The 12,348-nt window shown below is 37.4% G+C and overlaps 1 protein-coding gene across 6 annotated transcripts in view; it reads right to left on the reverse strand.

Annotated features, from left to right (window-relative positions):
- Positions 1-12,348, reverse strand: part of GOLGB1 (golgin B1) — a 91,651-nt gene that overhangs the window by 21,831 nt on the left and 57,472 nt on the right. For all 6 annotated transcript variants that reach the window (XM_023260208.2, XM_023260207.2, XM_023260206.2 and 3 more), the window contains one exon: positions 10,430-12,344. In XM_023260208.2, the coding sequence (XP_023115976.2) occupies positions 10,430-12,344 (1,915 nt within the window). The remainder of the gene's footprint in view (positions 1-10,429; positions 12,345-12,348) is intronic.

A 12,348-nucleotide genomic window follows, 5' to 3' on the forward strand; every position in this document is an offset into this window, starting at 1 on the left:
TTAGCTGTTTGTATAAGTACCTTTAGGAAACTAGACAAAATTCTTTTGCTATGCAGTTACAGCAAGGAATGGCTAACTTAAACCTATAAAATAGGGAGCCTAGGTGGCTCAGTTGGTTGGGTGTCCGACTTCAGATCTGATCTCACCGTTTGTGGGTTTGAGCCCCGTGTTGGGCTCTGTGCTGACAGCTCAGAGCCTAGAGCCTGCTTCGGATTCTGTGTCTCCCTCTCTCTCTGACCCTTCCCCTACTTGCACTCGCTCTCTCTCTCAAAAATAAATAAACATTAAAAAAATTTTTTTAACCCCTATGAAATAACTATTATATTTACTGTAGAGAAGTAAAGGATATTTCACAATTTCATACAGTCCTCTCTATAGAAACACAAAAGAAATTTCTTGCAGGTCTCAATAAACTATTCTTATATTGAACAAAGTAGTTTTTCTTTCTTCCTTTTCCCTAAAACACGGATATTGTAATTAATGTATATGGATTTTTAATTCCCTATTTCTGATGGCTGCCAGAAAGCTGGAAAAAAATCTGATGACCCATCTTTCTAAAAAGATATTGTGACATCTCCTTGGGATACTAAATTTACTCCTGGTTTAATCTTTTTCTCTCCTATCCTCATCTTCTCTTCCTTCCCAGTTACTTGCATTATATTATCGTGAAAAACTGCTCATATCTTTATATGCTACTTCAAGTCATTTTCAGAATGAAATGAGTATAGGGGACTTCCAGAAAAGATGGCAGAGTCAGAGGATCCTAAAGTCACCTTGTTCCAAGGATACAACTAGATAACAATCACATCAGTGTAAACAACCCTGAAAATGACTCAAAGACTGGCAGAACAGACTCCACAGGTAAACATACAGAAGAGACCACATCAAAAATTGGCAGGAAAGGTAGAAACACAGTCGGGAGCCAAGCTGACTCAGGAGACTGTCCATGGGAAGGAAGGACATCACAAGAACAGAGAAGGGAGAGGAGCAGACCCCATACCAGGCACCCCAGTCACAGGGACCTGCACTGGGAAGACAAAGGCTCGTAACACTGGCTTTGAGAACCAAAGGGAGCTAATATCTGGAGTTTTTACAATCAGTGGGGCTTACCACCTAGAATTTTACAGATGAACAGCTTGGCTCTGGGAGAGCTGGAGGGCAAGAGAAAATTAAGTCCTTTCCAATAAAGAGCACAATAAATAGCCCTGCTGAGATATAGCATAAAAGCAGCAGTTTGAAAAATGCCTGGGGTATACAGGAAGATTTATCTATTAATCTCAGAGCGTATGCTGGAGGGCCAGGGATCTTTGGGAGACTTCTCCAAGAACAAAAGAGCTGGCAGGTGCCATTTCCCTCCCACCCCCACCCTATATATGCAGATGTCTGCAGGAACCAGTGCAGCACAAACACTCTCCACTTGGGATTGCTGTGCCCCACCCCTGGGTTCTTCTGCAGACTCATCCCCTGCAACCTGGCCTCAGTAGGAGTATATCCAAAATGGCACCACAGGCGTGGTATTCTGCAAACAGTCCCAACAGGGGCCAATGCCACTCCAAAGTGACTCCTGTCCAAAGGAGAGGGGAAGATAACCACACAGTAGTTGACTGCAGCCTTAGCAATGGGCTGGGAGGAGACACTGGTCTGACTACAACCCCCACCCACTAACAAAGACCTACCAGGGGATAAAACAGGGAGAGCTCCCTGCAATTCAGTGTAATCACAGCTCTGGCAAACACCTGGTCTGACCCAACTAAAGCCCAAGACAACCCCAGACTGGCTCATTAACAACACAGGGACCAAACTCTGCCCACAACAGGCAAAAGGAGCCGTTGCAGATCACTACACTGAAGGCAAACACAGCTCAGCCACAACATGAGGGTGCACACCACACACACAGGAAACACCTTGAAATGCCAGGTTCTGGTGAACAAGGGACATTGCACTACAGGGCACCATGGGATCTCTTCTTGATAAGGCCACTACTTGCCACAGCTGACTTGATGTTGCTGACTTTCCTAACACATAGATACAAACATGGAGAGTTAGGCAAACTGAGGAATCAGAGGAATATGCCCCAAATGAAAGAACAGGACAAAGAGAGAGAAATGAAATGGAGATAAGCAATATGCCTGATAGAGGATTTAAAGTAATGGTCAGAAAGATACTCATTAAACTTGAGAAAAGAGTGGAAGATCTCAGTGAGACTCTCAACAAAAAACCAGAAAACACACAAAAAAAGAACCAGTCAGAGAGGAAGAACTCAATAACTGAAATTAAAACTACACTAGAGAGAATAAATAGTAGAATAGAGAAAAGAGAAGTACAGATCAGTAAACTGGAAGACAGAGTAATGGAAAACAATCAAGCTAAACAAGAGAAAGAAAAATGAATAAAGAATGAGAATAGATTAAGGGAATTCAGTGATATCTTCAAGTATAACGTTTGCATTATATGGATCCCAGAAGAAGGAGAGAAAGCGGGCAGGAAATTTATTTGAAGAAATAATAGCTAAAAATTTCCCTAATCAGGGGGAAGACACATAAATCCAGATCCAGAGGCACAGACAGCCCCCAACAAAATCAAGCCAGGGAGGTCCACACCAAGATACACAGTAATTAAAATGGCAAAAATTAATGATACAGAGAGAATTTTAAAAGCAGAAAGAGAAAAGAAAACAATACATACAACAGAAAGCCCATAAAACTATCAGCTGATTTTTTGGCAGAAACTTTGCAGGACACAGGGGAGTGGCATGATATATTCAAAGTGCTGAAAGAAAAAAACCTGCAATAAACAATACTCTATCCAGAAAGGCTTTATTTATCATTCAGAATAGAAGGAGAGATAAAGAGTTTCAGGACAAAAGAAATTTAAAGGAATATATCACCACCAAACCAGCCTTACAAGAAATGTTAAAGGGGACTCTTCAAATGGAAAGGAAAGACCATAAGCAGAAGTAAGAAAAGTAGGAAGCACAAAAGCAGTAAAATCAAGTACATCTATAAAAAGCAGTCAAGGGTTTCACAAATACAAATATGTAAAGTATGACACTATATACCTAAAACATGGAGGGGAGAGGAGAAAATTTTGGTACTTTTAGAATTAGTTCAAACTTAAGTGACCATCAGCTTAATACAGACTATTATATGCACAAGATGTTACATATAAACCTAATGGCAACCACAAATCAAGAAACCGGTAATAGATATGTAAAAAAATAAAATGAACCCAAATATATTTCTAAAGAAAGACAGCAAACCATGAGAGAAGAGAACAAGGAACAGAAAAGATCTACAAAAACAACTGTAAAACAAGCAACAAATTTACAAGAAGTATACATCTATCAATAACTACCTCATAAGTAAATGAACTAAACTCTCCAATCAAAAAGCATGCAGTGACAGAATGGATAAAAAATCAAGACCCATCTAGATGCTGTCTAGAAGAGACTCATTTCAGACCTAAAGATACCTGCAGATTAAAATTGAGGGGGACAGAGAAACATGTATCATGCAAATAGATTTCAAGGGAAAGCTAGGGTAGCAATACTTACATCAGACAAAATAGACTTTAAAGTAAATACAATAACAAGAGACAAAGAAGGACACTCCATAATCATAAAGGGAACAATCCAACAAGATATAGCAATTGTAAATATTTATGCACCCACCATGGCACACCCAAATAAATACAGAAGCCCACAACATAAAGGAAGTAATCAGTAGTAATACAATAACAGTAGGAGACTTTAATACTCCAGTGAAATCGGACAGACTATCCAAACAGAAAATCAACAAGAAAACAGTGGCTTGAATGACATGCTGGACCAGATGGATCTAACAGACATACTCAGAACATTCCATCCTAAAACAGCAGAATATACATTCTTTTCAAGTGCACATAAAATATTCTCCAGAATAGATCATGTTAGACCACAAACAAGTCTCAACAAATTCAAAATGAGTGAAGAGGGATCATGCATCTTTTCTGACAATGCTACATATAAAACTAGAAATCAACCCCAAGGAAAAAATCTAGAAAGAACACAAATACATAGAGATTATATAACATGCTACTAATGAATGAGTCAACCAAGAAATCAAAGAGGAAACTTACAAATACATGAAGACAAATGAAAATACAATGATCCAAAATCTTTGGGGTGCAGCAAAAGTGGTTCTAAGAGGGAAGTTTATAGCAAAACAGGCCTACCTCAAGAAGCAAGAAAAATCTCAAATAAACAATCTAACCTTACATTTAAAGGATCTTAAAAAAAGAATAACAAAAAAAATCTAAAACCAGCAGAAGAAAGGATAAAATAAAGACAAGAGCAGAAATAAACAAAACAGAAACTAAAAATACAATAGGAGAGATCAATGAAACCAGGAGCTGGTTCCTGGAAAAGATCAACAAAATTGCTAAAATATTGGTGAGATTCATAAAAGAGAGAGAGAGAGGGAGAGAACTCAAATAAACAAATTCAGAAATGAAAAAAGAAATGACCGACACCACAGAAATACAAAGGATTATAAGAGAATATTATGAAAAATTATATGCTAACAAATTGGGCAATCTAGAAAAAATGGATAAATTCCTATAAACATACAATCTACCAAAATTGAAGCAGGAAGAAACAGAAAATTTGAACAAACCAATACCAGCAAAGAAACTGAATCAGTAATCAACAAACTCCCAACAAACAAAAAAGTCCAGGACCAGACAGCTTCACAGGTGAATTCTACCAAACATTTAAAGAGTTAACCCTGTTCTTAAACTATTCCAAAAAGTAGAAAAGGAAGGAAAGCTTCCGAATTCATTGTATGAGGCTAGCATTACCCTGATTCCAAAACCAGATAAAGACACCACTAAAACAGAGAACTACAGGCCAACTACTCTGATGAGCATAGATGCAAAAATCCTCAACAAAATATTAGCAAACTGAATCCAACAATATATTTAAAAAATCATTCACCATAATCAGAATTTACTCCTGAGATGCCAGAGGGTTCAATATTTGCAAATAAATCAATGTGAGACATCATATCAATAAGAGAAAGGATAAGAACCATAAGATCTTTTCAATATCTGAAGAAAAAGCACTTGACAAGGTACAACACCCATTCATGACAAAAACCGTCAGCAAAGCAGGTTTAGAGGGAACATACCTCACCATAATACAGGTCTTATATGAAAAACCCACAGCTAACATCATACTCAATGGGGAAAAACAGAGCTTTTCCCCTGAGGTCAGGAACAACATGAGGATTTCCTTTCTCACCATCACCAATTTTATTCAGCATAGTACTAGAAACCTTAGCCACAACAATCAGATTAAGAGAAAGAAATAAAAGGCATCCAAATTGGTAAGAAAGAAGTAAAACTTTCACTATTTGCAGATTACATGATACTATATATAGAAAACCCTAAAGATTCCACCAAAAACCTACTAGAACTGATAAATTAATTCAGTAAGTTCACAGAATAAAAATCGATATACAGAAATCTGTTGCATTTCTATTTACTTAATGAAGCAACAGAAAGAGAAATAAATAAAACAATCCTACTCACAATTGCAACCAATAATAATGAAATACCTAGGAATAAAATTCACCAAAGAGGTGAAAGACCTGTACTCTGTAAACTATAAAAACACTGATGAAAGAAATTAAAGATGACACACACACACACAAATGGAAAGATATTCTATGCTCATGGACTGGGAGAGCCAATATTGTCAAAATGTCTATACTATCCAAAGCAATCCTTAATCAAATGCAATCCCTATCAAAATACCAACAGCATTTTTCACAAAACTACAATAAATAATCCTAAAATTTGTGTGGAAGCACTAAGACCCTGAATAGCCAAACCAACCTTGAAAAAGAACAAAATTGGAGCTATCACTCCCCCAGATTCCAAACTATACTACAAAGCTGTAATAATCAAAACACTATGGTACTGGCACAAAAACAGACACATTGATCATTGGAAAGAATAGAGCCCAAAAGTAAACCTATGATTTAATCAATTAATCTATGACAAATGAAGAAAAAGACAGTCTCTTCAACAAATGGTGCTGGGGAAACTGGACAGCTACATGCAAAAGAATGAAACTGGGCCACTTTCTTACACTATACACACAAAAAAAATTCAAAATTGATTAAAGACCTAATTGTGAGACCTGAAACTATAGAAATCCTAGAAGAGAGCACAGGCAGTAATTTCTTTGGCCCCAGCAACATTTTTTCTAGTTATGTCTCCTAAGGCAAGGAAAACAAAAGCAAATATAAACTATTGGGACTACATCAAAATAAAAAGCTTCTAGAGAACAAAGGAAAAAATCAACAAAAAAAGACAACCTACTAAATGAGAGAAGGCATTTGTAAATGATACATCCACTAAAGGGTTAGTATACAAAATATATAAAGAACTTATAAAACAATGACAAAAAACCCACTTTTAATCCAATTTTTAAAAGGGCAGAAGACATGAACAGATATTTTTCCAAAAAAAGACATATGGCCAACAGACACATAAAAAGATGCTCAACATCACTAATTATCAGAGAAATGCAAATCAAAACCACAATGAGATACCTGTCAGAATGGCTAGAATCAAAAACACAAGAAACAAGTTTTGGTGAAGATACGGAGAAAAAGGAACCCTCACTCACTACTGGTAGAAATGTAAACTGATGGCATCTACTGTGGAAAACAGTATGGAATTTCCTCAAAAAATTAAGAACAGAATTACAGTATGATCCAGTAATTCTACTACTGGATATTTATCCAAAGAATACAAAAATACTAATTCAGAAAGATATATGCATCCCTACGTTTACAGCAGCAATAACACAATATCTAAAATATGGAAGGAATCCAAGTGGTCCATCAATAGATGAGTGGATAAAGAAGATGTATTTATATACAATGGAATAATAGTCACAGAAAGGAATGAAATCTCACCATGTGTAACATGAATGGGTCTAGAATGTATAATGCTAAGTGAAATAAGTCAGTCAGGGAAAGACAAATACCATATGATTTTACTCATATGTGAAATTTAGGAAACAAAACAGTCAAAGGAAAAAAGAGGCAAAAAAGCAGACTGATGTTTACCAGAGGGGAGGTGGCAGGGGGATGGGTGAAATAGATGAAGGGGACGAGGAGTCCACTTATCTTGATGAGCACTGAGCAATGTATAGAATTGCTGAATCACTATATTGTATACCTGAAACTAATGTAACACTGTACATTAATTACACTGGAATCTAAAAACAATTAAAAAAAAAAAAGAATGAAATGAGTATAGATAAAGGCAGCTCTGGAGATTTGCTCTCTACCCTTTAGGTAAACATTGTCTAAGTACTTATTTGATTATGGGAAAGTCCTAAGGAAGTTCAGACAGACTGAAAACTATGGAATGTTTTCAGAGTTGTTTGTGACATTGTATTAGAATCCTCAGGGCTAATTCTCTGCCACTAGGACACTCAGACTTTCCCTTGAATAACTAAGTAAAGAAGAGAACCAAAGTAAGCTAAATCCCTTTTGGATCTAAATCATTTCTGGAGTGGTTCTGAGGGAAAAGGAGTGTGTTGTAGAAAGAGGTGATAAACTGCTAGCCTCAGCTGAATGTTGAAACTGATAGTGGTTGACTTAAGATAGCTCCCATAACTATCGTATATGCAGCCAGTGACTGAGAGACTATATGCTTCAATGCCCATGACATAGACTGAGAACAAGATATGAGGGAAAAGAGTTGATGGACAGTTAATGACACATTCAAGAAGTATGCAGAAGCACCTCAGCAGACTGCAGTGGGCCTCATTTGTAGTATCACTCAGTCAGACTGTCAGGCTTTCATGTGATTTATAACCCTGCCTAGGCTTTAGGATTCATTCATGGCAGAAATAAAGACCTCAGTCTCAAATGTTTCTGTAACTCCCCTACATGACAGTTTTACAAAATGGAAAAAATAGTGTTTTCAGTAACAACCACAAAAATAGAGAATGATCCCCAACTATGTTGATTATCTACCATATAGTTAAATAATTACCCCGTGCTAAAAATCATAGGAAATACATACAAGTATAAGACATGACACTTAACCAAGAGTTTAGAATCTAATCAGGGAAATATTAAGTGTATAGAAATTAAACACACACAGACACATACACATATATACATCAAGACAATATGGAACAAATCAAAGTACTAGAGAAGTACAAACAGAAGGTAATAGACAAGTGATTTGGAAATAACAACCAGAGAATTTGAGCTCCAGGGTGATGTAAATAGTGGGAAATATTTGCCCAACAAAGGAAAATTGAGAGAACATTTTGGTTCAGAGGATGGTAATGTGGAAGTACTAGATATGATTACTGCATAAGGAGGAGTTCAGTTTGGCTGCAATGAAGATTATGAGTAATGGAGTAGTAACAAGGAAGGCTGGAAAGAAGGACCTGAACAAGATATAGGGTGTCAAATGCCAGAGGTTTGAATCCTAAGCCTATTCTAGAGTAATACAACTTTTAAGGATTTTTGAGCAGTATAGTAATAAGAAAGAAGAGCTTAAGATTTATTCAGTGATGATATATAAAATATACTGGAAAGATGACAAACTCAAAGAAGCAGTATCACAACAGTTAAGTGTATAGTGTTAAGAACTTATCTTAAGATATCGATGATGGAAAAGAAAAAGATATTTGAGGCCCACTGTGAGTAAAGTGACAGACCTTGATGATTAAATGAAATAAAATCATGGATAGCTATGAGCCTTAGGGAACAGAAGAATACTACTATGAGTTATAGAAATGTAGAAATTATAAAATGCTGACTTGGCTTGTAAATATCCAACAGAAAAAAATATGGAATGGGGATTGAGAGATAGAAAGCATTGTGAGGTAGCAAGTTTAGTCCCCAGTGTTTACGATAAGTAGAGCAATTCATTAAACAAAACCTTGTCAATTAAGAATCTAACATAATAGCTTCCAGGAAAAAGAGTCTGACTTTGAAGATAATCAAGTCCTGGGTGCTATAAACTACAGCTTTGAGGTATATACTGTCCTGATGAAAACCTTTCACATTTGCATTCTGAAAGCAATGAAAAAAGTTTAAGCTCCTAGGACAAAGTCTGCTGAACTGAAACTATTTTTAAAATATAAACAAATATGTACACATTGTATTGCTGTCAAAACAATAGCTGGAAAGAGGGGCTTTGTTTGGATTACAAAAATGAAAAAATTATCTATAGATGCTAGCTAGATATTAAGTGTAATATGAATGAACACATTATCTACAAAGAAAAAGAAAAATTAGAGTAAGTCTTTATAGGTAGGGGAGGGGTGCCTGGGTGGCTCAGTCGGCTGGGCATCTGACTTCAGCTTGGGTCATGATCTCACGGTTCGTGGGTTTGAGCCCCACATCGGGCTCTGTGCTGACGGCTCAGAGCCTGGAGCTTGCTTTGGATTCTGTGTCTCCCTCTCTCTCTGCCCCTTCCCCCGCTCATGCTCTGTCTCTGTCTCTGTCTGTCTCTCTCTCTCAAAAATAAACATTAAAAAAAAATTTACAGGTAGGAGAAATGATCTTTTTACTCAGGCTAATCTTAAAAACTAGAATTTTCATATTCTGGACACTGGTCACTTTTTAAAATGGAAAATCCAACCTTTTGAAGCTCAGTTTATTTCCTATTTGGCCTAAGTACATGGCCTTGACAGAGTCAAGAACTGTCATGAAAGTGAAGGCAGTAATGTCACAAAGCAGAACCTGGCTTGGCTCATATAGTTCCAATTTTTGCCTCTGAATCTTGATAACCTGGAAGTTTTTAAGAAAACAGACCTCGATTAAACTACTGGATCCTGCTAAAAGCAGCAAAATTTTAGTATTAGAGATCCTCATTAGCTTTCTCTCAGATTGAAAAAAAGTTGGGTATTAAACTTATTTAAATTAACCCTTTTTACATTTAACTTTTTTGTGACAAATTAGGGTTGAGTTATATATAAGTATGAGATGAACTGAATCCTCTCTACCCTTAATTCTACCAGATGACCTATTGCTAAACTGTCACTGTAAGAAGGCACTGAATGATCCCTATACCTTCATTCATTGAACTATGACAAATTCTGGAAATATTTGTGTGTGTTTAAAATATACAAAACAGCCTCCATCTCTTCATTCTTTTGTAACCAACGGAGTTTTGTGCACAGAAAATCTTTAATTGTTTTTAAATGGAATGGCAGATTTAAAGTAATTTAAGTAATGTCTGTGTTTCTCTAAGACCACACAGAATCTGTGAGATGGATAATACTGTTTCAGAGTTCCCAGATAATATGTATAAGAATGTGCTTATCTTTTTTTCTATGGAGACGAAAATTATAAAGAAAGGCTCAAAAACTCTCAAACAAAGATCAGAAAGAGAACCAGACACTCACTAGTCGGTCTCTGTCATTTTGGAGTGATGACATAGCTTTTTTTAAACTCTGGACTTCAGCTAGGCTGGTCACAGGCTGGGCCGCAGACCTCTGCTTCCCCTCCTCCAACTTGCGGAATTTCTGCAGTTCATTCAACAGGTGATCTCTCTCATTCTGTAGACTGGCCATAGCCTTGGAAAAGGACTGCACTTGACTGTAAGAATCTTCTAGTTGTGAGGACAAGTGAAGCAGTTGCTCATCTTTGGACAAAAGCTGTTGGTTAAGTTTCTCAAGGTGAGGCAAGCTGCTATCCTCAGTGGAGTTCGCTGAAAGGGCAGCTTTAGAAACAAGAGCATCTCTCTCCCTGCTTAAGAGGCCCTGTTCTTCTCTCAGCTGTGCCAGCTCCTCGAGACTGGCCTCGTATTTCCTTTTCAGTTCATCAAGCTCCTCATTGGCATGATCTCTGCTATTTTGTAGGGAGTTCATAGACCTTCCGAAAGACTGGATTTGTGCTGTGAGATCTTTATTTTCTTTGGTGACCATGAGTAATTTCTGTTCCATCTCCACTAGATCTCTTGCTAGCTCTGCCACTCTCTCTTCTGCGGTTTCTGTTTCATTTCGCATTATCCCGGCATCATGGTGAAGATGCTTTAATTCTTTCTTCAGTTTATCTTCAATTTCACCCACTTTCTTGGCAGCTTCCTTCTGAACACAAATCAACTCCTTTTCCAGTTCTGTAATTCTCTTCTGAGAGGAGGAAAGGGTAGTACTTAACTTCTGTACTTCTTCTTCTTTTACTTTTAATTGGGCCTGAAATATCCCTAAAGTTCCTTCTTCTTGCAAGGCTGTCAACTGTTTCTTTAGTTGAGATATAGATGCATTCAAGCTCTCAATCTCTCTAGACAAACTTTGTTTCTCTTCCTCTAGAGCAAGTGAGGACCTCCGCAGATCCTCCTTTGCTTCCTCAGACTCCTTCAGCTTTCCTTCCAATTTAGCACATTCACTTTTTAGCTCCTTATTCTGCTGAAGTTGGGCTTCAAGTAGTTGTTTTTGCTGGCAGTCCTTTCTTGATATCACTTGGTTCAGGTCTTCTCTATACTGGATCAGTTCTGCATCTAATTTGGCATTCTCAGAATTGAGATCATCCATATGACTTCTCAAGCATCGAATTTCTTCTTTAAGCTTGTTATTCTCAGCAGCAGCTTCTTGGATGAGTTGATCTTTTTCCAAGATGACAGAGAGATGTCGCTCTTCCAGCTGTTGGTAGTCGCCTACTATGCGGTCTCGGTCATCCTGGAGAGAAGACATGGATTTAACGAAGGAATTCAACTGAGCCTTCTGCTGCAAGTTTTCCTTCTTGATGGTTTTCAGTGTTTCCATAAGCTGGTTGGTTTTGTCAACAGCTTTTTTGTTCTCCTCTTCCAAGACAATATTCTCCTCTTCCTCCTGGGACAACAGGTTTTCCAATTCTTTAATTTCTTTATTATGTTGCTGATGTAGTTCAGCAACAGCTACTTGGATTGCCTGTTCCTTGGCAGAAAGCAGGCTTATAATCTTCTGCTCCTTCATGCTTATTTCTTCATGCAGCCTACTAGTCAGTTGTCTGGAGGCCTGAAGATCAGTCTCTAGCTGTTCATAACTGAACTTACAATTCTGGATGTCAGCCTCTTGCTGCTTTATGATCCCTTCCAAATTCTCTTTCTTTTCCTTACATTTTTCTAAAGAATTATTTAAATCAGTCGACTGGTCTCTGAGAATCTTAAGTTCTGATTCCAACTTAGCTAATTCATTCTGAGAACTGTGGTACAGATGCCGAGTCTCTTCTAGCTGGGACAAAAGTTCTTTGTTTTCCCCTTGCAGAGTATCACAGACCTTTTGTTGAAGCTGGACCTCTGTCTGGGCCTTGGACTCCCAAATTTGCTTATCATGTTCAAGCCTGG

The sequence above is a fragment of the Felis catus genome, chromosome C2 (genome assembly GCF_018350175.1).
Source record: "Felis catus isolate Fca126 chromosome C2, F.catus_Fca126_mat1.0, whole genome shotgun sequence".
NCBI classification, from domain to species: domain Eukaryota; kingdom Metazoa; phylum Chordata; class Mammalia; order Carnivora; family Felidae; genus Felis; species Felis catus.